Genomic DNA, 27,728 nt, shown 5'->3' with positions numbered 1-27,728 from the left:
TATTAGATTTTTTTTTATGTTTTTTTTATCTGTGTATTTCATGTTAAATCGTCTGCACGTGTGTTGTCTTAATTAAAAATATATTTATTTTATACAAACTTAACCTAACATATTTTATATTGTTAAACATAAATTAAACTTTTTAGTCAAAAACTGAAATAAGTCAAAAAAATCTCGTATCACGTATTCTACCTTAAAACAGCAATAACTTAGCGTTGTTGTGTTACGGTTTGGAGGGTGTCTGAGCCAGTTAGTTCCACGGGCACAAGAGACGCAACACTTTAGTTCCCAAGGTCGGCGGCAAGGAATGGGTAATATTTTTACAGCGCCTGTTTCTGTGGGTGATGGTAACAGATATCCCACTTGCCAGTCAGCCTATCTATAAAACTCATAAAGGCCTTTTAAGTCTGTAGAGAACACATTAAATCATATATTATGCTAGCTGTTGACCGCGGCTTTGCTTGCGTGGAAGTTGAATATATTTACAGATTTAAAATATTACGTTAATTTAAGACGTCTTTGTATACCACATTGGTGTATTTCACCCCTTTGGGTAGACTATCCAGAAACGCTTAAATATGTATCTATTCTATATTCAGTTCAGTTATTCAGTATCTCGAATATAAAGTTTCATGTTTGTTACTTAAAAAATTACGGATTTCCATACAAATTTTCAACCCTTATTTCAACCCTTTAGGGACAGAATATCTAAAATTCCTTCCTTAGTGGGTGTATACTCTTTAATTTACGCTCGGTGACGATGGATCAGTTTTGACTGGACATGTTATTTTAAAGTTAAAGATAGGTAGAAGAAAAGCAAATAAACTGTCAAAACATTAAAATAAAACAAAAAAATCTTAACAAGTTTTTTTATTTTTAATTAACAATTTATTTGTCACCATATTTTACATGCGAAAAACATATCATATATTAAAGAAACATTATATAAATACGATACATAACGTACGCGCACAATGCATATACAATTGTCTTCGTCGCTTCGTGGAGGTAGTACAATCTGAAAGAAATATATGGTTACTAGTCGCTTCCCGCTTTTTGTCTGTCCCTGTGTATGCTCAGATCTTTAAAACTACGCAACGGATTTTGATGCGGTTTCTTTTAATAGGTAGATTGATTCAAGAGGAAGGTTTATATGTATAATACATGCACAATATAGTTGGAAAACACTGATTATTTTAGAGGTTTTTAAAGTGATGTCGTAAATAGACACATTTTATTGCGTTAACATTGCAAACGTTGGCTGAAACTTACAAGATAGATACAGATAATGTACCACAGTATTGTACGCCTTAAAAAAGTCGCAAATAATATCGTTTTCCGTCATCGTCGTCTCGTATTTTTAAATTTGGACCGATAATTATTGTTTTAATATTGATTAATAACCAGTGTTTAATAGTTTAAATCAGAAGAAAAAAAATTAGACCACTCAATGATTAAATAAACATTTGAAGTTGCATTTTTGACTTATTTAAAAAAAACTTGATTACTCAAAAACGGTTCACTTTTGCATCATGCATATGAGTGTTAAAACTATCGCAAATAGTCACCCCTATTACCTCCTAACGGGAATACCAATAACCAATAACCCTGCATAAAGATATTCTGTGGTATATTTACTACCAGCATTGCATCCGCGAGAAGCCCGGGCGGGTCGCTTGTTTATGTATATATTTAGATTTTTTTTTAAAACCAAATATTCCGCTATAAGTCGGTGTGACTGTTTGAAAATCGAACGTCAATGAACTTTGGCTACAGATGTTATGTCCCGAGAGCCGAGATGGCCCAGTGGTTAGAACGCATGCATCTTAACCGATGATTTCGGGTTCAAACCCAGGCAAGCACCACTGAATTTTCATGTGCTTAATTTGTGTTTACAATTCATCTCGTGCTCGGCGGTGAAGGAAAACATCGTGAGGAAACCAGCATGTGTCTAATTTCAACGAAATTCTGCCACATGTGTATTCCACCAACCCGCATTGGAGCAGCGTGGTGGAATATGCTCCAAACCTTCTATTCAAAGGGAGAGGAGGCCTTAGCCCAGCTGTGGGAAATTTACAGGCTGCTAATGTAATGTTATGTCCCATATTATATTAGATATTCTACCGCCAAACAGCAGTACTCAGTATTATTGTGTTCCGGCTTGAAGGGTGAGTGAGTCAGTAACTACAGGCATAAGGGACATAACATCTTAGTTCCCACGGTTGGTGGCGCATTGGCAATGTAAGGAATGGTTAATATTTCTTACAGCGCCATTCTCTATGGGCGGTGTTGACCACTTACCATCAGGTGGCCCATTTGCTTGTCCACCTATCGAAATCATATGAAAAATATGCCCGTGGTTATACTTAAACCTGACAAAAATATTAGGTTATGCTTTTTGGCGTTAGTATATGTGAGCGGTATCTGCTTGGTCGAAACTAAATTAACCTTTTAAACACCACTTCTAAGATCTTACTCGAATACGGTATGGTTTGATTTGATCATACGAACCGTTGGTGCAATTTTTTGGCTTTCGGCAGAGTTGATTCATCTTCCTTACAATAAAATACACGTATTCCCTTTATGTAATTCCTCATAAAGTCGCCAATATTTATCATCTGAAATAGAAATTTAAAAAAAAAACCGCATTGAATACAATAGTTCCCGCTTTCTCCTTTCTTCGAGGTATATAAATACGGATACATCAAAGTAGGAATAAAGTTAAACAATCCTTAGATTTACGTATTTCATGCGATTTGCTAATAATTCTACTACTGACTAAGAGTTTATGATCGATATATATTTATTTATAACACAACACTAATACGCTCAACTACTTATTTCCACTTTAATTCTACTTCCAAAATTCCGATAACGGTTTCGTCGACGTTCAAAACGCAATTACTTTGCAAATTCATAGTGTTTATCATGTATTAATCAAGCTCTCGACGTCAATTTGCTGTCAAATGTTGTTTATTTAACTTTTCTCCTCTTATGGTTGGAATAGACCATATATACATCTGTATGTGATGCCGCGTTCGGAGACAAAGTTAGCTAAATCTTAAAGCAGTACATACCGATATATTGGTATAAAATATTTCACGTTCTTCTTTTGATATACGATTTTCCAAAGACAGAAAGTAATCATTCTTAAACGTCCAATTTCTCGCAGTGTAATAATCCAACAGATCGAGACCAGCGTGAAGACGCTTGATCACATTTATCATGCTGAAATTATTAAAAAAAAAGTTACAGCCTGCAGTGGAATAAAGCCCACGTAACTATTGAAGTGAAAATGCGGGATTCACGCCGCGCCGATGTTGTTGATGTTCGTATATACTTGGAGCTTTCATACAAAAAATAAGCTGGACAAATTAAAATATAAGTAAAAGTTCGTATATGCTCATGTGAGCTTAAAGATCATGGCTAATTGAGCACAGTGATTGTCAAATCAGTTGAGGTATCTCGTAATAGGCTTTTAAATCCGTCGATACTATCCGTCGAGTCGATCTAGATATTAATAATCAGTGCTCATTGGTTGATTCGCTTCGCTTTAGCAATAAATAAGAAAAAAGAAAGAAGGAACAACCAGGAATCCAAAAAATTAATACCCACAAACCGTATATGGTCAGTTATGATCATAGTTTCACACAAAGAAAAGATTATATAATTTTATATGTATGGAAAAAAATATTTAGATTTCTAAGTTTTTTTTTATGGCATTGGCGGGCGGACGAGCATATGGGCCACCTGATGGTAGGTGGTCACCACCGCCCATAGACAAAGGCGCTGTAAGAAATATTAACCATTCCTTACATCACCTATGCGCCACCAACCTTGGGAACTAAGATGTTATGTCTCTTGTGCCTGTGATTACACTGGCTCACTCACCCTTCTAACCGGAACACAACAATACAGAGTACTGTTATTTGGCGGTAGAATATCTGATGAGTGGGCGGTACCTACCCAGACGGGCTTGCACAAAGCCCTACCACCAAGTAAATTTCTTATAACTTAAACTTACAATGTCTTTTTGCCCAGGATGAACAAAATTAAATCTATAAAGTAAGCTGGTACGATGTGAGTAAAGAATGCGTCAATTTGATTTTCAATTTTGTATTTTTTTCCCGTCGCTACCGGATACCACAGACTGTAGGACAACGGGTATTCTTTCAAATATTTCCTCCCTGAAAAAAAGATAAGCATGTATTGATAGAAAATTATCCTGAAGCTGAGTAACAACGATTCCTATGAGAAAAAATATAAATGGCCAACAATTACCAATTTTATTTAGATTCCAATCTTTTATTTTAACGGTGATCACGTGTGTCATAAGATCGTTGTGTGGTTCTCGCTTAGTAACTAAAGGGAGTTTAGGTTACTTATACGAACCACCCTCCTTACTCTTAAGGTGCTGTAGCATTTGAATTAAAATAAAAAGTTGACTGTGTTCAGTGTAGCCAATAATTCCATTAAGAACGGCCCAGCTATTATGTACCTTGTGCCTATAGTTACACTGGCTCACTCACCCTTTAGCCGGAACACAACAACACCGAGTATTGCTGGTAGGCGGTTGAATATATGATAAGTAAGTGACTACTCTGAAGGGCTAACACGAAGCCCTATAAACCAAGTATGAGTAGACGGCCCTGATAATAATACTAAAATATTATTTACAAAAAAATACTTACAATAGTTGGAAGTTTCCTTCCACGTGATTGCATTTATTCCAGATTGAGTTAAATTACATACTCGGATGTCATTCGGCCTGAAAATATCAATAATTATAAGTGAACGCTTAGATGGTCCTGTGGTTAGAACGCGTGCATCTTAACCGATGATTGATGGCGGGTTCAAACCCAGGCAACCACCACTGAACTTTCATGTGCATAATTTGTGTTTATAATTCATTTCGTGCTCGGCGGTGAAGGAAAACCTCGTGAGGAAACTAACACTAACGCGCATTGGAGCAGCGTAGTCGATCGAAACAATTCGGAAATCATTTTTAAAACAGATTCTAGTCTCAGTATGTAGGTTGTTTGAAGGCGGAGTGAGCCAGTGTTATCACAGGCACGTAACAGTTTTAGTTCCCAAGTTCGGTGGCATATCTGCCGGTCCGCCTACCTAAAAAGAAGCTAAAGTCTAACATAAGAAGTTAGTTATATTTTTTAAAATCTCTTTCTAGTAGTTCAAATGATAAGATCTCGTGGAACATTGTTATAATTTATCTAAATACGTAGACATGTTAAAATAATCATTCGTAAACCAAGCACTGTAGTTATTTCCGTGAAACCTTGACTCAGGCACGTGTTTGCTAATAATGTTACTTATATATTTGTCGGTGCAAATAATAAAAAGACACTGATTTGACTTTTTTTTAGAGGCACAGTGCGTAGTTGGCCGGCAGATGGCGTGGCAGTTCGCACTAACGGAACGTCGGGGCCAGCGCAGAGTCGGGAAAGACAGTTCTCGGTCGACAAGCGTTGGGTGCACTCGCATTCCTCCGACGGAACGTTTGCCTCGGTTACTCTAAACATATATCTAGTTAAAGACTCGTGATTAAATTATTGTGCTAATTGTGAACCAAATTAAATTATAGACGATTATTGTGTTTGTGTTACTACCTCCCCTCGTTAGTCGATAATATTACCATGTCTGATACGAAAGATAATTACAGTCGTGACGATTCTTCCGATATATTCATAAAATACTGCTAACATTTCGTCCACATATTAAACTCTAAATTCTGTGTTCAAATTATTGGGAAATCTTCCTTGCTATAAACTCTGGTGGAATTCCACCAAACGCTTATCAATTAAACTTAATGTTGCGAATACCGGTCGCTTTTCAGTTTGGGTCTGACATAGATCGTAGTCAAAAATATAATACATAAATTATATCCTAAGCTTACCCCAGAGTCCTGGATTACTTGTATTGACTTTACACAACAATTAAATTTTAAATTCTAAATAAGAGAGCTCTCTTTCGTTTATTTTTACGTACAATTATGTACTTCAACGACCGCCGCCATCGCAGATTCAAGAAGTTCTTTAAGATGGCGCGAAAACATTCTCCGCGTTCATTGGTCAATTGACATCCCAATAACTAATAAGGGAGAGAGACAGATATATATATATGTTTTAATATAAATATGAAAGAGTCATTGCGTATTATTTGTAGTGCTTCAAGTATTATAAGTTAAAATAGATGAAACTAAATAAATACGGTTCCTTTACATTTCATCCAAGATGAAACATTTCCATAAACTTTACTCTATAATTTACTGTGGATAAGTTTCCAAAGAGTCTTCCGTGCCCCTGCACGAAATTATTATTTTGAACACAGATTCCGAACGCACCCGTAAACGTCAAACACGGCCGCCCTGTCATGTCATTGAATTTTATGGATTTAATATCGTAATATATCGATTATCCGAATTTTGCAGATACACGTTGTCGACTAAATTATCTTTATTTTTTAACAATGTATAATTGTGGGTAGGTTTTGATTGGGTCTGTCGTCGACGTAATTATTAATATAGATATCAAGGTATGTATATGTTACGTACTTATGCAGGGATACAATCTCGCACATCCTTCATTGTCAAAATACCATGACTGTGGCTCCTATATGACAATAACATTACGTTGTATAAGTACTCTACGAGACAGATCAAAATAATGTACCACAGTATTGTACACCTCAAAAGGTCTTCAAAAAGTCGGCGATGGTATGTCTATCTCTTAGGGATAACCCACAATAACCATTTTTATATTTACTTTTTACGAGAAATGGAGGCTTATTTTCGAAGCGATTTTAAGCAATACAGCATTAATCCTTCTTCAATTAATTACGTTAATACATTGCACATTTAATATAGATCAATATGGCCCTTTACAGCATGTAATTTAAATGAATATTTTCGAAGATGTTACAGATTTAAAACGCAGTGAAATAGCGATTTGTATTGTCTAATGACTGGAAAACTGTGAACGTTGTAAGACATTCTGTAGTATATTTAGTATCAGCATTGCACCCGTGCGAAGCCGGGGCGGGTCGCTAGTATAAATATATAACGTACCCTTACCTTTCTATGGCAGTAAAGTATGCCAACAAAATCAGTCCACTTATAGTCACATCAACGGGAATTGTGTCGATTTTAGTTGAATCCGAGCAGTGCATTGTATGCAAGACTCCTGAAAAATAAAAAAAATACATTCCGAAAGCCTATAAAACTGCAATAAAGGGAAATAAACTTGGTGGTCACCACTGACTATGGACATATTATCCATTCCTTACATCGCCAATGCACCACCAACCTTGGGAACTGAGATATAATGCCCCTTCTGCCTGTTACACCTTTGGCACCAATAAAACAACTTTAATGTTCCATCAATTGCAGTACTAGCCAATTCGTTGCTTTGTAACGTAAGTAGGTATAATTCTATTTATTTTATCAATAAATAAAATAATTGTTTTTTAAATATTTATATGATTGCTTTTTTATCCTGGCAATAACATAAAATTCGCTCTTGTCATTTCGCTGCATCTTCTGGTATAAGTATAAGGTATAAGATTTACATAGCTTTAATGGTTAACCTTCTCAAAGGGAGAGGAGACCTTGGCCCAACAGTGCGACATATACAGACTCTCACTTTATTCGTAATATGTTTGTTTTGTGTGGCGTTAACAACTTAATGTTATTTCATTGCATCTATACTAATATTATAAACGCGAAAGTAACTCTGGCTGTTAACTGTCTGATGCTCTTTCACGGCCAAACACTGACCCGAAATTTGGTATGAAAGCAAACTTAAGCAATCATTAAGACGCGAGCGAAGATGCAACAAACACTAGTTTCATAAATTAGCTTACCTCTAGACGCAGCGTATATAACACCGGTAGGTCCATTTGTATTGTCCACCCAACCTGGCATGGGTTCTTTTAACGCTGGTATCACTGTCAAGAATATAAATTTAAATTAATAGGCTCCAATTACATTAGCCTCCATCACACCATGGATTAAACTTCAATTTACATGCTCGGTGTCATTGAGCGCACTCGCAAGGGAACGAGTGATTGATGACTTCCTCCAGAGTTTTTCTCTGAGTGCTATTTGTATTTCAAATATCGATAGGACCTTTGTACAAGTAAAAGTGCCAATTCATAATTTTACAATTGTAACTCTCAACATTCAATTTGATATATTTGCACGTGGTGCAAAACAGGCGGAGTTATGGCTAATTAGCCATAATTAGCATACATACATACATACACTTACGTACAAAGATTTACAGATATATATTAAAGCACTGAACTCACCAATCGAAGGTCTGGCAACTGCGATGGGGAATTTTCCGACGAACGACGTCAGAATCTGCTCAGCTAAAGCCTTCGTGTAACCATATGTATTCGGGTATGGTTTTATTAATCTGCAAACTTTGTGAATTAAAGTAAGCCTGTACATTTCCCATTGCTGGGCTAAGGCAAGTCAACAGTGGAGAAGCTTATTCCAGTACTTTTCTCGTATATCCCCTTCATATAGTATTTGTAAATATAGCATTTTTTTCATTACAAATTTAGCGAATGAAAACTGTTGAGTAAGTCACTCAAGGTTAAAATTAATCATGTTCTACTTTCTGTACCATCTCGGCTTGTTAAATTCCGATATAACTCACTTAAGATAACATTTTATAATAATTATAAGAACTAATTCGAAATTATGCTGGTGGAGCTATTTACTCTTGAGAATCCAAATTAAACTAGTAACTTTTTTACGAGACCGAATCCGATCAGACTTTTATCTTCAATTCGATCTGTAGACTTATAAGCTAGCTACTCCAACAACGAAGAATTACTTCTTCGTTGTTGGAGTAGCAGAATATTTATTCGTGATTAGTAGATTTTAGAAGCTATTTAGGTATACGTTAAGAGTCGAATATGAGGGCACATATTGTTTTACAAAGAAAGAAGGAAAGAAAAAAAATCCCTATTTGGCCCCCTTTTGTTTGAAGCGCAGGGGCTGTAAATCCGAATGCTCTCCCTTAAATCCGTCCCTGTATACGTTTACCTACATATCTTCTTACTTACGTTGGTTCACAGGTAGCCAGTAGCTCATCATCCATCCATTTCAAGGACTCAATTACACGGTAGGGGTCGTGCTTCGAAGGGTACATCTTTTCCTCCAGGACTTCAATACCGTCATGGCAGAAAGCCGTTGAAACATGGAGAAAGACCTAAACAAGAAAATATGTTTTTAAAATTAAGCATTTTTACAATGTCTAAGCTTTTTAGTGATAAAGTAACAGCCCCTTATGTCCCATTGGTGGGCTAAGACCTTTAGGAGAAAGCTTGGAATATATAGAAGATCTTGTTGATAAAAATTCGGCCACAAAGACAAATCTCAAATTGTAGCCGTCTACGCCAAAAACCGGTGCACCTTTTATTGACTCATTCAACTAGTCCTTTTCATTCATTCATTCCTAGTCAACTAAAACGTCATTAAGTCCTATACGAATATGATCACCAATATTCCTAAAACATTAATTGTGATGTAAGGAATGGTTAATATTTCTTGCAACGCCATTGTCTATGGGCGGTGGTGACCACTTACCATCAGGTGGCCCATTTGCTCGTCCGCCTACCGATATCATAAAAAAAAATGCAAATTATAGAAACGATACAAAGAAATACTGACAATTTGTCCGTAGAAAACTACTCGAAGAATAAAGCGGTTGATTTTATTCCATGATGTTCTAAACAATCTTCTGAACATCCATGATGTTCTTTCTACAGTACTGTAGTCTGATCCAGATAACATGTTACAGGAAGATGATAGGAATCGTATATATATATATAGCTTGATATATATATTTAAATAGTTGTTGCTCGAGGTTTCGCATGCGTTTTAGGTGTTGGCCTTCAGGTTACAGATATAAGAATGTAGCCTATGTCCTTCCTAGGGATTCCAACCTTATATCAATTTTTCCATTCCATCAAATTCGATACAGCGGTAAACCGTGATAGAGTAACAGACAGACAGACAGAGTTACTTTCGCATGTACAATAATATTAAATACATAATATAATTACAGAGCAAATATTAAACATGAATGTATGTACATTTAATTGATAAAATAATAAATTAATTATATTTATACATAACGACTTATCCGGCTGTAATATATCAATATATATGTATTAATTTATATTGTTTTGTACGAATTTAATAATTGGATAACTAATGTATACTGTTCATTAATTGGATAATTTGCATTACAGATCCGCCGAGCAGAAGACGAATTATAAACACAAATTCAACACATGAATGCTTGCCTGGGCTTGAACTCGCAATCATCGGTTAAGATACACGCGTTCTCATCACTGGGCCATCTCACCATGATTCCTCAAATTCCTCTCATACCAGACGGTATGAGAGGATCCATCTAGTAATCCCAATAATAGAGATACCTCAATACGAAATACCTCTGATTGAGTGTCAAATGTTATCACAAGTTTACCGGAGACAACTCAGAGACAAGATATTTTACATAAACTTTTGAATAATGCAATCGAGTGTCGTCAGCATCATCCCCAATTATTTTGAATATTCCTGTTAGATTGCCAAGAAAATACAATAAATACAAAGAATGGCACATTGGACACGTATCTTATTTCCCAAGGTTTGTGGTGGATCGATGATACAGGTTAGTGTATTTGCTATGCCAAGGCCAACCATCAGGTGTCCCATTTGGAAACAACTTTGTACCTGTAGGTATAAGAGGTTATCTAATTTGTAAATTATCACCTCCAATTTTTTCATCCTCTCTGCTATTTCCAAGGTCCTCAGAACTCCAATTGTGTTTTGGTTAACTGCTTCTCTGATCGGCATTTTGAAGCTGAAAATATTATGAGACGATATCATCTAGTTTTAATTTTAATGTTTATGTAATCTAGCCAATAGAAATTTCGGTAGTGAAAAATAGATTATGAAATTTGATAAAAAATTTAAATATACATAGAAATAATTAAATATTCTGATTTTGAGTCATAAAAGCACATCATTGTTTTATTCTATTAAAATTAAATGTTGTAATGTGAATTGAACTAAAACACGAGCCGCCGTTGTTTGACGTCATATAGGCAAAAACTGACATTTCAATATCATCTGGCACTTTAATAAACAACTTTTCTAAAGGTTTAATGCTAGAATTTGTACATTACACTTCAACAATAGTGATTTTAATTTATTCTTTTTCCAAAAACCACCAAATATTTGTAGCTGTTAACGTCGAATGAGTGCCGTTCGTAAATACACAACTGTTGTTTTTACCAATATTACGTCACCGAAATGACTGACGGCGTTTTTGCGGGAAGAATAAAAAAAGGTTTAAAATTTAATTTAATTTTATAGCAAGAAAACCTTGTTTATTTATGGAAATATATGATTTGTGTTTTTTTTTTATTAGGAAATCATATTTTGAAGTACATTTTCAAACAGAGTAGAATACGCTGTTGCCTATAATTAAAAGTAAAATTTGCATATAAGGAATTACAGTTTTAACTTAATTTAAAAATTTATCGTCATCAATTTTATTGTTCATATCACTGAACACATTACTTGAATGACGTCACTGCACACTATCAGCAGATCCCACGATTATTACATATCGCTGCTGATATAAGCTCATTTATAAAAATGTAATCCCTAATTTTTAAAAACATTTTTATGATACTATTCTTTGAAACTATAGACAAGGTGTCTACTTCTTGCTCTTGCTCTTAAACTTTAATATCGATCCCTTTTTAGAAGTACAACTACATTGATCTCAATTATATTGTATAATCATACAATATTTACTTACTAGTAATATATATTTATTATATATATAAATTGTAAATAATAACATAATTACTCAAAAATGATATCTTAGTATCAATAATTACTTAACTACATTATATTATAGGGCCATATCTGTAACTGAACCTCAAGGATCAATTCTCGGTCCATTTCTTTTCCTTCTTTATATAAATAACCTGCCACATCTTTTAAATTACGAAATGGTATTGTTTACTGATGATACTTTTTATAAAAAATGTTTTACAATTAATGACAATGTGAACAATGTTCTCTCTAAAATAGTACATTGGTTTAATGTTAATAACTTACTCTTAAATAGAAAGAAGACAAAATGTATTTGTTTCACTATTCCTAACGTATTATATATCAAAACGAATGCCCTTTAAATGGAGACGCATTAGATGTTCTAGAAAATACACAATTTTTCGATATATCTATAGGCTCTTAGCTCCAATGGGGCCCCCATCTAGATATATTGACGACTAGACGTAGCTCTGCAGCCTTAGCGGTGAAAAAAAATTAGACTAATGACTGATGGAGACACGGCTCACCTAGTGTATTTTAGTTATTACCACACTATAATGTCTTATGGCATTCTATTCTTTGGTAATGCAGCCCATGTTAATACCATTTTAATACCTATAACGTAGGCCCAAAAGATTCGTTATGACGTAAATTTAAATAAATTTAATAATCAATGTCGCTTCTCGACTTGTTATATGTATGCAAAAATATAAACGATTTTTCCAGAAATTATGACTTAAATACTACTAATACTAGGTATTTCTCAGGTCCGAGGTGTTTATTTCTGAACCAGTGGTAGATTTTTTATGGATAAACAAGTGTAATGCTTATATATTGAATAAAGATTTTTAATTAATTTATATCCATAATATGTAAAAGCAAAATACCACTCATTGATTAATCACGAAATCTCAGAAACTACAACACCAAATATAAAATCTGGCAGGTTCCTTATAAGGTGTCTATATCCGCTAAGAATTGACGAAACCCTACCCCTAAAGGGCTAAAACGGGGGTTGGAAGTTTGTGTTTTCTAAATTTTGTGCGGATAAAGCCGCAGAATGAGCTAGTACATTATACAGTGAAGATGCGTTCCAACCTGATGCACCAAACACTACTCGTTTTAAGCGTACATACTTTTGTAATGGAAGATAAATAGACGAAGACAAGTTACCTGACACAAGCAGCATTGTTGAAAACAATTTGACATTCCTGTTCCAATTCCACCATATCTGCGGCAGATATCCCCAAACCTTCCTCCAATATATCACCGGGGATTACCCTCAATTTGTTCACCACCTTTGGATTTTGTTTAAGAAGATTCTCGAAGATCTGAAAATATATATTCGATAAGTAATCCTTGAAATGCTATTTGGAAGAACTAGCTTCGTATCGTAATCGTGAAACGTCGACAACCGACTTTTGGTGGTATACCATCATGCCATACCTGAGCGACAGAACCTCTAATGATTAGTTATCTTGTTATGGTACAGGACGTCATGAAAACTACATGATATAGTTGGTCCCTAAATCACAAAATGAGTGTCAAGTCGCTCGAAATAGACAACTTCACGGATTAACTTTCTTGTATCACAAATTAAAAAAATTGGGAAAAGGGTTGTGGTAGCCAGATATGCTCGTAACTTCGTCTTAGTTCCCAAGATTGGTGGCGCAAGCTACAAGGTGGGTTATGTGAGCGAAGTAATAGGGGGGTTATGTTGCTGAACACACAAATCAAATCAAATCAAATCAAAAATCTTTATTCAATATAGAAGTGTTTACACTTGCTTATTGATTGTCAAAAATCTACCACCGGTTCGGAATTTAGCACCTCGGACCTGAGAAGAACCGGCGAAAGAAACTCAGCGGGATATTTTTTTTTTTTTCCATTTTGCATGTACAATAATAATTATATTTTAGTTATTTGAAACAGCCTGGAGGCGATCATTTCATTCCCAAGGTGTGCAGTCAACTAAAAAGTCATTAGTGTTGTAATATCCTTTAGCACACAAACGCTCTTTAACGATTCTTTTGAATTTTATAATTGAATAATTTTGAACGTTTTCTGGGATCCTGTTGTAAAAACGTATACATTGCCCCAAAAAAGAGTTACTAACCCTGTGTAATCGGGTACTTGGAGTAACAAGTTTATTCTTGTTCCTAGTGTTAATAGAATGTACGTCACAATTTCTGGGAAAATCGTTTATGTTTTTGCGTACATACATAACATTATCAAAAACAAATTGAGAAGCGACAGTCATTATTTTAATTTCTTTAAATTTATCTCTTAACGAATCTTTTGGGCCCAGGTTATAAATTGCACGAATAGCCCTCTTCTGCAGTACAAAAATAGTATTAATGTCAGCTGCATTACCCCAGAGTAGGATGCCATACGACATTATACTGTGGAAATAACTGAAGTACACAAGGCGAGCCGTATCCACATCAGTCAAAAGTCTAATTTTTTTTACCGCATAGGCTGCAGAGCTGAGTCTATTCGCCAACTTATTTATATGGGGGCCCCATTGGAGCTTAGAGTCTATTGTAATACCAAGGAACTCTGTTGATTCTAAAACATCTAATGCTTCCCCGTTTAAGCGTACACTCGTTTTGACACATCTTACATTGGGAGTAGTGAATTTAATACATTTAGTCTTTTTACTATTTAACATTAAATTATTAACACTAAACCAATTTACTATTTCAGAGAGAGTATTGTTCACATCGTCATATATTGAAAGACGTCTTTTTATTTTAAAAATTAAAGAAGTATCATCAGCAAACAATACTATCTCGAGTTTATCACCTAGGAGATGTGGCAGGTCATTTATATAAACAAGGAAGAGGAATGGTCCAAGAATTGATCCTTGAGGGACCCCCACAGTAACTGGAGACCCGGGAGATCTCTTTCCATTTACATCAACCCTCTGAATCCGATTGCTCAGATACGAAATCAGAAGACTGAGTGCAGTGTCCCTAATTCCATAATGACGTAGCTTCCTGACCAAAGTTTCGTGTTGCACGCAATCAAAGGCCTTAGATAAATCACAAAATATCCCTAAGGCATCCTGTGACTCCTCCCAGGCCCTGTAAATATTTTTAACGAGCTCAACACCAGCGTCAGTTGTCGAGCGACCCCTTGTAAATCCAAATTGTTTCTTGTGTAGCAACTTGTTATTGTTAAAATGTACTAGCATTTGATTTAGTAATAACTTTTCAAAGATCTTGCTAAGAGTTGGTAGTACAGAGATGGGCCTATAGTTGTTGGGGTCTGATGTACTACCTGACTTAAATATTGGTAATACTCTACTATGTTTCATGAGGTCAGGAAACACGCCACTAAGGACACATTTATTAAATATAGTGACAAGGTAGGGTGCGATTACATCAATTATTGAATTGACTACCTTGACAGAGATCCCCCATAGATCGGCCGTTTTCTTAATATCTAGTGATCTGAAGGAACTTATTACATCACTTACACTTACTGTATTAAATTTAAAGCTAATATTACATTTTTCCACGTGGTTTTTTAATAATGATTCAGCAACGGTAGGAGAGGAATTTAATGAGTTAGTAGTCGAAAATGGAATGTCAGCAAAAAATTTTTCAAAAACAGTTGCAACATCCCGATCTGAGGAAAATAAATTGTTGTCAATAGATAAGCTAAAGTCGGAGATGTTATTTTTGACTCTTCCAGTTTCACAATTAATAATTTTCCATGTCATTTTAATTTTATCAGGTGCGTCAATAATTTTTTTTTTTATATGCAATGATTTGGCTGTATGACATACACGTTTGAACAGTTTAGAGTAGGCACTAACATAACTGATAAATGAAAAAGACCGGTTGTATGATCTTTCACTATAAAGTTCATACAACCTCTGCCTACTTTTGTGAATTCCGACAGTCGCCCAATCATTAAATTTAAGAAAATTCCTAGAATAGACTGTCTTGGAAGTAAATGTGGCATTAAATTCTGTTTTAATTAATTTAAAAAAATTGTTATAAAGCTCATTAGAATTATCATTTAATTGTAAATATGAGAGCTTTGCCATGATATTACTTCTGAACTTCTCAATTCGATACAAATTGATTGGAACAAATGTCTGTTTTAAATCCTTAGCATTATTTTTTATTTGCGAATTAAATGATTGCACGTATGCACTATCAAATTTCCTGCATTTCCTTTGAAAGAACATCCGTTGCCAAGATTTGGAGAGAAGATAAGGTACCGTATGAAAGGTTATCATACCCGACACGAGAACAATGTCTCCAGTCTACTCTCGGCGCTTTGTCCTTTCTTCTTCCTGACCAAAATGTAAATTTTCTTCAAATCTTTACATGATCTAAGGAGCTTCTCCACCAGAACCTTGCCCATGAAACCAGTGGCTCCAGTGATGAAGATCGATTTCCCAGCATAGTACTCCGTGACGCTGATAGATGGCATAGTGAATCTGCAAGTTATTAATATGTATGTTATATTTAAATGACCTCAGTATAGAAATACTTGACATGTTTAATACTAACTGAACCTGCGGCTTTACCCGCGAAAAAAACCGTCATTCCTCAGTTTTAAGCCCCCGAGGGATTTAAAAGAAGTAGCCTATGTCCTCTTCTTGGACTCGAACTATCTTCGTACCAAATTTCATCTAAATCTGTTTAGTGGTGAAAACGAGGTAACAGACAGTTGCTTTCGCATTTATAATATTAGAATAGACATTATTGTCGGCGATTTTTTTTTATCAGAATTTACCGTTAAGTTTTTTCTTGTTTATAACATATAATGATTTGTCAAAATGCCCGAAAACATCGCTCATCCTATGATCTTCCAGGCCATCATACCCTGTTTAATAATGAATCGCGTTACATCGCGTAGAGTTAAATTATTCTCAAACACATATACAGGTCTATAACGCGATAAATTTATCCAACTTTAGCTACACGTCCGGATCCAATGGTGGATTTTTAAAATATAAAATAATACTATCAATATTTCAAAGTAAATATCTGTATGTACGTTACTGAATCATGCGAGAACCGCTGGACTGATTTGGATGAAAATTTAGACAGTGATAGCTTATATCCTGCCCTACCACATGGCCGTATATACTAACACACTACTCTCCCCCCCCATAATACACAGACGAAGCCACGGCCAGAAACTGCTATGTATAACATAATTTTTACAATACTAAAACTATAAGCTACTTTGATTTTTTTGGTTCTGTATAATTAATGCTATTGATATAATTCAAATATATACATTGTCACTGACCGTGCTGTAATATGTTAATTACCATGTTAATTAGAATAATATTTAATTATATTAACAAATGACTTCGTTTACTAATAATTATTCCTGATTAAATTGTCCATGTAGTATTCATTTAAAAAAAAAAAATGATAATTATATAACGGCCTGTAAATAATATCACAAGAACTTCCCTCTTCCCTTATAAATAACTAGTTGTCTGGCTTCGCTCATGTTTTAAGGGATGATAAAATATAAATTGTCCTTATTTGGGGTTCAAATGTTGCCTAATACCAAATTTTATCAATTTCAGTTCCGTGGACCGTGATAGAGTTAGGATTAGTATGGATATTTGACTGTATTTCATTCGAATAATGTAATTTCCTCCCGAAATATAACTCCACGAGTTAAAAATATAAAGATCAAGCGAACTTGAACAGGGTATGATATAAGTTTGTTCAATTTTAAGTGAAATAATGAATATTATATGCCTACAATTTCAAGGAAATGGAAAATCATCTGGTTAATATGACCCGAACGGTGTTAGTTAAACTGTAAATAATTCTGTATATATTACGTACGTATCTAAGATTTTCTCGCCCTTGGCGGATAACGTTAAGGATTTTATAACGTTTTACTCTTACATAAAGTAATCAATGGAAAACCAACTTGTATACTTTGTTAAGACTTTATTATATAGAATTTTTAATATAGATTTATTTATAAATTTTTGTAGATTTTTTATTTGCGGGTAGGCCCCCCACACGGTGGGCCGACTACCTGGTTAAGGTCTCGGGAAGCCGCTGGTTGCGGGCTGCACAAGACCGGTCGTTGTGGCGATCTTTGGGGGAGGCCTATGTCCAGCAGTGGACGTCCTTCGGCTGAGAGAGAGAGGATAGATTTTTTGATTTTACAGTTTTATAAATTAAAGTAAACGTTCAAACTCGATTTCGTTTTCGATATAATTTTGATAATTTTATTATAATATTAATTATTATAGGTTTTCGACTATCAGAGGTCAGAGAGGTTCGTTCATTATTAAATGATACAAGTATCAAAATGGCATATTATCAGAATTCGGTTGTATGAAAGGGATGGCTAATTAACCATAAGTCCACTCGTTGAACAAATCATCAAATTTTTTGTATTTTTAGTATTACTTATATTTTTGATTTGTTTTTTTTTTTGTGTTAAGTCCTAATATTACTGTTTTTTTATGTTTACATTACACACATTACCAGCCTGTAAATTTTCCACTGCTGGGCTATGGGCCTCCTCTCCTTTTAAGGAGAAGGTTTGGAGCATATCCACCACGCTGCTCCATTGCGGGTTGGTGGAATACAAATGTGGCAGAATTTCGTTGAAATTAGACACATGCAGGTTTCCTCACGATGTTTTACTTCACCGCCGAGCACGAGATGAATTATTAACACAAATTAAGCACATGAAAACTCAGTGGTGCCTGCCTGGGTTTGAACTCGAAATCATCGGTTAAGATGCACGCATTCTAACCACTGGGCCATCTCGGCTCTTTTCTTTATGTTAGTTGTGTACAATAAAGCATATTAACATTATATTTTTTACAGCGCTAATATTATTTAATTATGAAATTTAATGCGATTTCTAATTTAAATGCAGACCAAACTTTATTCTCCATTGAAATTAGCATCAGAATCGTCCATGTATATTCAATAAATAACTTTGTATTATTTAATTATTATATAATTATTAATTATTTATCACCAAAAAAAAAAAATTAAATAGAACTTACAAGTTACGCGTACTATAAGTCAGAAAATCCATAAAATTGTGTTCCTCGTAATGTACCTATAAAAAGTAGAACTGGAATCCTTAATGCAAAACTTAATGTTACGTATTGAGTTCAAATAAAGTCAATTTGTAACTTAATCGGTATTTATATATATTTAAGTGTCTGTAACTTTAGCTGTGGGGTGGAGAGAGCGCAGCGTACTCTAGATATTGGCACAAGAGACGAGCACAGAGACAGCATAGATCGCGAAGTTGGACGGTACCTTATTTTTCGTTCGTGTTGTTGACGCTCTGTAGGGAATTAGCATAGAGGCCATAGTTCGGTTAGAATTACATGACCAAGAAGAAGGCTGTGCGAAAAAGCCTCTGACGTCAGTTGGTAGTTATTATATGTTATATGTATGTTGTTAAACATATTCATAAATGCCGATTTATAAAAGTTCACACTATCTAGAAATAATAAAAACTTCGATATTCGTCGTTACAGCTTTTCCAAATTCAGAGTGTGTCCCACTTAACTTTTGACCTAATAAAAATAAAAAGTTTAATCAATAAGCTTATTCTTAATTTTAAGTTTCGAATTTATATTTGATTTTTACTGCTTTTTATTATTTTTTCACTTTTAATCTTTGTTGTATTTAAATATTTTTTGCTTAACAGTGCATGCTGTGTGTCCTATAAATTGAAGGAGCAACTCGTAATTATATTGTTTAATTTCAAGAATATGTATTTGAGTGTGTATCTCTTGTTGGAAACTCATAAACTTAATTAATAAATAAAAAGTAATGGTCTCTTTCTACAGTAACGATTCTGGCAATTTCATTTGCGTCTTTATTTCATACACTTTGGTAGACAGCTTTTTGGGCGAAGACCCATGAATATTGAATTCTTTTTACCTCTCCAGACTCCAATTGAAACGAAAATTACTTTCCATCGACCACAGTGCCCTGATATTATGTAACATATGGAAAACGTCACGTGACTTTACCTTGTTTTAGAGCTTTGCGTAAGCCTGCCTGGGTAGGTACCAACGGTCATCAGATATTCTGCCACAAAAAATTAGTACTCAGTATTGTTGTGTTCCGGTTTGAAGGGTTAGTAGCTGTAGGCACACGGTACATAACAACTTATTTCTCAAGGATGGTGGGACATTTACGATGTAAGGAATGGTTAATATTTCTTACAGCGTTATTGTCTATGGGCAGCGGTGTCAACTTACCATCGGGTGGTCCATTTACTAACCTACCTACATTATAAAAAAAGACATAACATATATAACCATCTATACTTTACGGGCATTTGTTAAAACGTCCACATCAATACTTTATCCGTAACACATAAGGTCACACGAGGATAATTTAATTTTTTTTATATCGCGACTATCAGATGTTTTGATACTACGTGTAAAGCTAAGCAATATTTAGCTTTATTAATGTCATTATTGGAATTACTATATTTAAGTCAGTCGTTGATATATATGGAAGAACTGAAACATAACCAAGGCTAGAAGAAAACCCGGCTAACCGTTCCAATATTTCTCTAGGTTTCAGAGACGTGGACCCTGTGAGGTGAGAAGAAAGATGCTCTCGAATGTGGGGTTGGAGTAGATTGTTAAGAATGTCTCGGAAAGTATTTCGTACCGAATCCATTGCCGCTCGTATATGTAATTTTATTAGTAAATTTAAATGTGATCGACCCCAGTGCTATCACAATTAAATATTAACTTAAATAAGAATGAATTAGCAATACTACAATATTTTTGCACGCCATAATATGAATGTTCATATGCATATATGGCCTCACGGCTTACGGCATCGCGGCCATTTTGAATGGAGACTATATACTTGCGACGTATTATGGCGCACGGTTGTATGCACAAATACATGATTTTCTTTTTAAATATGTTACTGTGATAATTCGATGCAACGGCTATCCGACACGACCGCAAACAGATCAGGTCGCAGAAACGGGTTCTGGAAGGATATTCCTACGTGAAAACATACGGGGTTTTCTGCAAAATTTCTGAATCTAGACAATCATATACCTGAACGCATTTCGTTCGGCTTCGCCGTCTTATTGGATTATGACAATGATGGAATACGAAGTAGCCCTATGTTGGGACACCCACTTGTGCACTTTATGTCCTGTATGGTTTACTGGTTTCCCTTGATACTTGTTGCCATAGTCATAATCTGTCAGGACGATAACACTACATGAACAAGGGTCTTATCATCAGCATCTTTATTTCCAAGGTTGGTGGCGCATTGATAAAAATATCTGATCTGATCTGCTATTAACAATTCCTTGATAGAAAAGCTCAAGATATCTAAGATCATGTGATGATCATTGGCTGTGCAAAGTAGTTGGCACTTTCATTGGCAATATCTGTGGACGACAGTGACTTCTTGTATGACTTCGAGTATCAGGTATACTCAAGATTTCAGAAAAATGATCTTCCATTTGTAGAGGATGGGTGTTCCACAGGGTTTTTAGTTAGTCCTTGTTTTTAAACTCATATATATTAATGATCTCTCATAGGATATAATCGTTTTGTGGTATGTTATATTGATCAGGTGAAATATAATTAATTTTAAAAAAATCTCCAAGAACTAAAATAAGTTCAAACAAATTAAACTTTAATAAATAACGCATCTAAATATTATATTCGAGAGAATATTAACCCATTTGCTGGTAGGGCTTTGTGCAAACCCGTCTGGGTAGGTACCACCCACTCATCAGATATTCTACCGCCAACAACAATACTTGGTATTGTTGTGTTCCGGTTTGAAGGGTGAGTGAGCCAGTGGAACAGGTACAAGGGACATAACGTCTTAGTTTCCAAGTTTGGTGGCGTATTGGAGAAGTAAGGAATGGTTAATATTTCTAAGAGTGCTACGGTCTATGGGCGGTGGTAACCCCTTAACATCAGATGGCCCATTTACCGGCCCGCCTACTAATACATAAAAAAGTATATAAAAATATGCTCTCATTAAAAATATACCCGAAGATAAAACATTGTAAGTTTTATGTTTCTTAAGTGGTTCAAGGAAACATTAGTGTCTTTAATCTTGCACTTTAAGTTCGTCATATTTATTTATCTACTAATCATACGGAGATGCGTTGTCCGTGAGTTTGGTATATTTCTATGATTTGTATTAAAATTACATTTTATGAGTTGCATACACCGGATAACAGTCTGGAGGTGCTGGGGCCACAAAGAGGGTGTAATTATTATTTTACAAATTACTTTGAATATTTTTTATGTCGGTCGCTAAGCAATATTTTTTCTTTGTATCGGTAACTATTAAAATATAAATTTATATCCTAATTATAATTTGACTATATCTTGATATATTACATTAAAATTATTAACTCGTAGGAATGATGACTCTCTTTTGTGAGGCCGTAGAGAGTGGACTCTCTAGTGGAGGCCCCAGCGTAGTTGATCTAGTTTCTCTCCCCTATATACGACCCTGATTGTATATTTATATTTGCAAAGTATTTATAAATCAACTAGAACTTAAATTAAAGCTGACAAATGGGCTGATGGTAAGTGGTCACCATCAATAGATAGATATGGCACCATAATATTGTTTACACATTTATGTTGTTAACACATGCGATGTTGTTTTTCATTTTTATTAATATTAATTTATATACAATTTATTAATATTTATATATTATTATTTGTATTTAAATTTTTTTTGTTTGCCTGCATTATACGACCAACAGTTAATTCCTTTTCAATATGTAATTTTTTTTTTATCTGCATACTGAATATGTTAAAAAGTACAAAAAATGACCAAAACAAACGTTAAATCCTAAACGAATAAAAAATTAAAAAATACTATCACAATATAATTTGATATAAAAGAAAATAAAATGGAAAACATCAAATTATAATTACAAAAAAATTTTTTTTTTTTTCATTTTCGAATTCAAATAAATTGAACGAATGAGTAACTTTATTCTGCCTAATATGAAAATAATCGTAGCATAATCATAAATTATAATTTAGAAATAGTATTACATTTAATAAATACTTACCCAGATATAAATAATATAATTCCTTGTTAAAAAGCACTAATGACCCTCCACTGTCTGTGCTAAATAATTACTGACGTAAGAAAATGTGATGCACTGTATAAATCAAGTATTTTTTTATAATAGGAAAAGATGTGTGCGTCGATAACACATATATTACAAACTTAACAAACATAAATCAACTTAAATCATTACAAAAAAAAAAAAAAACAGTACGAAAATAAAAGTCTTCAAAATTTGGAGCAAAAAAAAACTACAATAATAATTGTAGCTTGATTTAAATCGAAAAAAAAATAATAATTAAATTGTAATTTATGTCGGTCCATAGCTTTTAAATTAATTCGTCTTATGATGATCAAGATCTTTATTTAACATGACGCTTTACACTGAGCATGTCATATACTTAAAAATAGTAAAAAAAATCTATCTATCTATCTAATGGATCTAAATGGATAAAGGATCTAAAAGGAAATGCCAAAAAATCTACAAAAAAAGGTTTTAAAATAGATTTTTTTTTTATTGTTAAATAGTTTTATAATTGTCAACTGACGTTTATATTTTTTTATTGAAAATTAATTTTATGTCGTCATATACAGCCTATCATAAGCCTTCGTTAATCGTAGCCTTCGGATAGTTAATAGCAATGTAGTGCTACGAGACTAGCCCTAGCCTCCATACGGTGCTACCTCATAGGATATTACAATTAATTATACCATTAATAATATCACATATTATAAATATATACAATTATTATTGTAATTAATTGATCAATAATTTGTACAACTTTAGTTAATATTATTTTATGGGATAACATTTAATACTGGCATGTAACACTATTTCCTATTTTAAAAATGATTGAGCTGTCATAAGGAAAACAATTGGAGGATTATGAGGGACTGTAAAGATATATAGAGACTTTGGAGCATCATTGTAAAAACATAATTTTATTTTGCCGTCCCGAACTACTGAAATTACAGTAGCAAACTTTTGATTAACGCGTCGTAGACACTAGTCCTATCCGTAAGCAAAACGACTTGTTTCTTAAATATAGCTATCGGACGCCACATGTACCCTGTTTCTTGACTTTAGTAACGTATAGTAGCTTAAAAATCTACTTCGTACAAACCCAAATCAATAAAATATACAATCTGCCGTAAGGAATGGTTATTATTTCTTAAAGCGTCAATGTCTATGGGCGGTGTTGACGACTTTCCATCAGGTCAAAAATAATAATAAACCACTTTTTTATGGTATAGTTTGGCGGATCATATGGGCCACCGGATGCTAAGTGGTCACCACCGCCCATAGACAGTGGCGCTGTAAGAAATATTAAAAATAAACACAAGGCCGACGTTATTCAATACTATTACACCACCCTCAGGACTGGCTGTTTCTTAATCAGAGAACTGTGACAGATGTTTAAGCTACCTCTAATCCAAACCTGTCTAGCCGTTTTTGCGTGATATAGTACAAAACAAAACATACCAACTATTAATATATGCAGTTAGATTATCTTTTATTACAATATTTTAAACATAAAAATTTGACCCAAACCCCTTATTAACGGCTTTTTAACTTGCACAGTATAATAAGAACTTCTAAAATAAATATTGCAATAAAACCAAAGTATTTAATAATTTTTTTATTCAATACCATCACATCGACGAAACGTGGCTGAAATAATTACAACTTTTCGCACATATTTTAATAAAAATTGTTCAAATTGTAAACAAAGTAGGTAATTAATGATTATGTACGTATGTATGTATGTATGTATGTATGTATGTATGTATGTATGTATAACAATTATGGTAATCACATGTAACCTTCAAGTGTTTTTTATTTTTTATTTTTATCGTTGACATACGTATAACATCATACAGCCTTTACTAAATAAATTATAATAATATTTGATATCAAAAACCCGAATCTTTGAAGACAATATGGAGCGCAATTTTTTTTTTTGTACATTGTCAGTTTAATTTCCGAATCAACGTTATGGTATAAATATGCTTAACAATTCGTGAAACGGTTAATGGGATGTAAATTACCAAAAATATATTATATTTTAAATCAATTCAAAACCAATCCCATTTTCACGTTGAAATTAAGATTCCGTCTACTGTTCAAGACTAACTTGTTTATTAATTTAGGATAACATAAATATTACAAGCTTTTATTTAACTTGCAACATTTGTTAGTATATGTCAAATATTGCGAGCTGAATTGAAACCTTCCTCGTATCCTACATAATTGAACTATCCACATGTGTTCAGCTCCGATAAAAAAGTCTTTTTTTTTATGATATGCGTGACCTGATTGTAATTCTACGTGCAGGATGGGCTCCAGACGAAAGAACTTCTCATTGATCAACAGCAGCAACGAGATATTTTTAATAAAATGTTGTTTGACTCTCAGTTTACAATCGTACCCTTTGTTTACATTTTGTACAGTTTTATATAGTAAATCACGTGACGTGACAAGGCTGTGATCTTCACAGATTACATTGATATAATTATTGTAGCCCTTGTTAACAAAGTTAGATTTCGTTTAAAGACAGATGCTAAACAGTGTCTTTATGTTTACGATAAGCTAAATCCTTACATCCACCTGGTGTTACAAATGAACTAGTTTTAAATATGCTTTTTATATAAGACAGGATATGAATCAATATTACGTCACAAAGCGTTGTTAAGACAGACATATTACAAGACAAACTATCCAGAACTGTACGAGTACGTTATACATACGTATGTATATATAGAAACGTCTAGTGTCCTGTCCGTTTATTTCATTATTTCTCGTATTTATTAAGCCTTCTCAAACTTGTAACTTCCATTCCGTATATGGTGAATGAGGCCGGTTCTTCAAACCTCACCTAAAATTAATATTCAACATAAATTAATTGATACATATATTTGTCTGCAAATATTCCAAAACTAGGCTAAGTTGAAGGTTAAGGGGTTCCCTCCTTTTGAGAGAAGGTAGATAAGCATCTACCAAGCTGCTCCAATTTGGACACGAGATGAATTATAATAATAAATTCAGCATATCGCACCCCCGGTGCGAGACCGTCACTTTTGCAAAAATTTTAAAATGCCTAATAAGTGTCCTGAAGCAACCCTTTACTTGGAGTACAATAACCTTACTTTTGTAGTAGAAATAGTTTGCGTAAAATAGCCCGAGTGTCATTATGGTTTTGACGCGAATCACGGAGACGCTTGGAAAATGTCAAAGTTTTACTTCTTCTGATAAATTGCATTTTCGCAAAAGTGACGGTCTCGCACCGGCGCGGGGCCGCTGCAAAGTACTGCTTGCACGAAATTAAAAACACAACATTCGATTCAGATTCTAATCACTAACAGATCTCGATGAATAAATAATTAATCTTGTTTGTTTTTGCAATAGACATGGCTACCGACCTCCTTATCTTCATCTTTCTGCGCCTCGCGTTTCGATACATCAGCTATCACAGTTACCTATAATAAAACAAATTAAATTACAAAAAAATTCAAACAAAAGTACACATAGAGTTGGAGACAGATATTTCAAGGAATATTACTGATTCAGACAACTAAGATCGACAGAGAACTGTATACAAATTCAAAGAAAGTCATCGCAATTCCTTTCATCGTTTAACAAAATGTACCATATTAAATTATCCACGAAAAGTATGAACCTAAAAATATAGGAATAAGGTATTATCTCATCGTTAAGCTTATTTCACAACGCTGCTCCGATGTGGATTGGTGGATTCTATTGAAATTCTATGAAATTAACCATGTGCTGCCCAATATAACAAAAAAATGCCATAGTTTATTATAATTGGCATAAATATTGGAACATTGGTATACCAACTTGAAACGTCAATTATAAACCCTAGTATTGTGTTACATACGTCTTTTGTATCGTCGTCCGTTTCTTTCACAAGTGGCGGTATATTTGAACCTAATTTCTCAACCAACGATGGTACCTGAAATATTTCAAATGGCATTTGAAAAGCATCCTAGTTATCTAAACTATATGAAAGATACAAAAAAACCTTTAAAATGATAACACACTAAGTAATACTAACGTTCGAATATTGAGAGAAGCAAGCGCGAGCGTGTCCGATGCAAGGTGGTGCCACCGCGCGACCGTAGCGGTCACGATCAGCCGCGTCGAACATATAATACCCTAATAATGTTCAGATTAAGTTAATCTACTTATCCCTTATCTGCTCGTCCATATCTTGAACACCACTCAAGTTGCTAAGCAAGTGAGCTTTTGAAGAGTAAATTTGACTAATCAAAAAAGTTGGAGCAACAAGTCAAACGATACATTGCCCATATAAATAAAACTTGACTTCGTGTTCCTTTTTATGTTCTGATTACATTCTGAGGTCATAAGACTTTGGGAATTCTCATTGAGGCAAGAAAAAGTTACAAGACTCATGCTCCTACGTATATAACCGTATCTGTGTGCACAATTCACGATACAGGCATTCCCTAAAGTTCATTCCACTACGCTACTCCAATGAAGATTAGAGGGCACTAGAGATAAATGCAACGTAATTTCATAAACATTTCATGAAAGTTACCATAGTTTACTACCAACCACTAGAGGCATTTTGATTTCAGAATCTTCGGTAAGGATTCTAGTCAAGGAAGATAAAAACCCGCCATTTTGTCTTTAATAATAATGTGTATTGTTATACATATTTTCCTCAACTGTAATATCGAGCCAACATAAACGGCCGGTAAATTTTTCAACCGCTTTGAGGTTTGAAGCATATATC

General features: G+C 34.2%; 2 protein-coding genes across 2 annotated transcripts in view; both read right to left on the bottom strand.

Moving 5' to 3' along the window:
* Positions 1–885: 885 nt before the first annotated feature.
* Positions 886–23,019, bottom strand: LOC113391721 (putative fatty acyl-CoA reductase CG5065). The gene is made up of 13 exons (XM_026627781.2): positions 22,955–23,019; positions 16,139–16,340; positions 13,058–13,215; positions 10,808–10,898; positions 9,091–9,236; positions 8,323–8,432; positions 7,876–7,959; positions 7,088–7,196; positions 4,692–4,768; positions 4,025–4,187; positions 3,078–3,228; positions 2,512–2,618; positions 886–1,018 (listed from the first exon to the last, which is right to left on the bottom strand). Exons 2-13 carry the CDS (start codon positions 16,331–16,333, stop codon positions 931–933), a joined length of 1,479 nt encoding a protein of 492 aa, XP_026483566.2. The 5' UTR covers positions 16,334–16,340; positions 22,955–23,019; the 3' UTR covers positions 886–930.
* Positions 23,020–25,377: 2,358 nt separating this feature from the next.
* LOC113391651 (uncharacterized) overlaps positions 25,378–27,728 on the bottom strand; it is a 43,469-nt gene continuing 41,118 nt past the window's right edge. Inside the window, exons 47-50 of the mRNA XM_026627685.2 lie at positions 27,027–27,127; positions 26,850–26,924; positions 26,374–26,430; positions 25,378–25,829 (exon numbers count right to left, since the gene is read on the bottom strand). Coding sequence (XP_026483470.2) covers positions 25,746–25,829; positions 26,374–26,430; positions 26,850–26,924; positions 27,027–27,127 — 317 coding nt within the window. The 3' untranslated portion in view covers positions 25,378–25,745. The remainder of the gene's footprint in view (positions 25,830–26,373; positions 26,431–26,849; positions 26,925–27,026; positions 27,128–27,728) is intronic.

The sequence above is a fragment of the Vanessa tameamea genome, chromosome 30 (assembly GCF_037043105.1).
Source record: "Vanessa tameamea isolate UH-Manoa-2023 chromosome 30, ilVanTame1 primary haplotype, whole genome shotgun sequence".
Lineage (NCBI taxonomy): Eukaryota > Metazoa > Arthropoda > Insecta > Lepidoptera > Nymphalidae > Vanessa > Vanessa tameamea.
This window is presented reverse-complemented; position numbering and strand designations above follow the sequence as displayed.

What these genes read in the sequence shown, in the direction of transcription:
- LOC113391721 (XM_026627781.2), bottom strand. Translation starts at nt 16,333, where the DNA reads ATGCCATCTATCAGCGTCACGGAGTACTATGCTGGGAAATCGATCTTC. An exon ending in AGAGGATGAAAAAATTGGAG is followed by an intron (nt 9,237 to 10,807) that starts GTGATAATTTAC and finishes TTTCTTGTTTAG; the next exon opens with GTCTTTCTCCATGTTTCAAC. An exon ending in AGTTGCCAGACCTTCGATTG is followed by an intron (nt 7,960 to 8,322) that starts GTGAGTTCAGTG and finishes TATTCTTGACAG; the next exon opens with TGATACCAGCGTTAAAAGAA.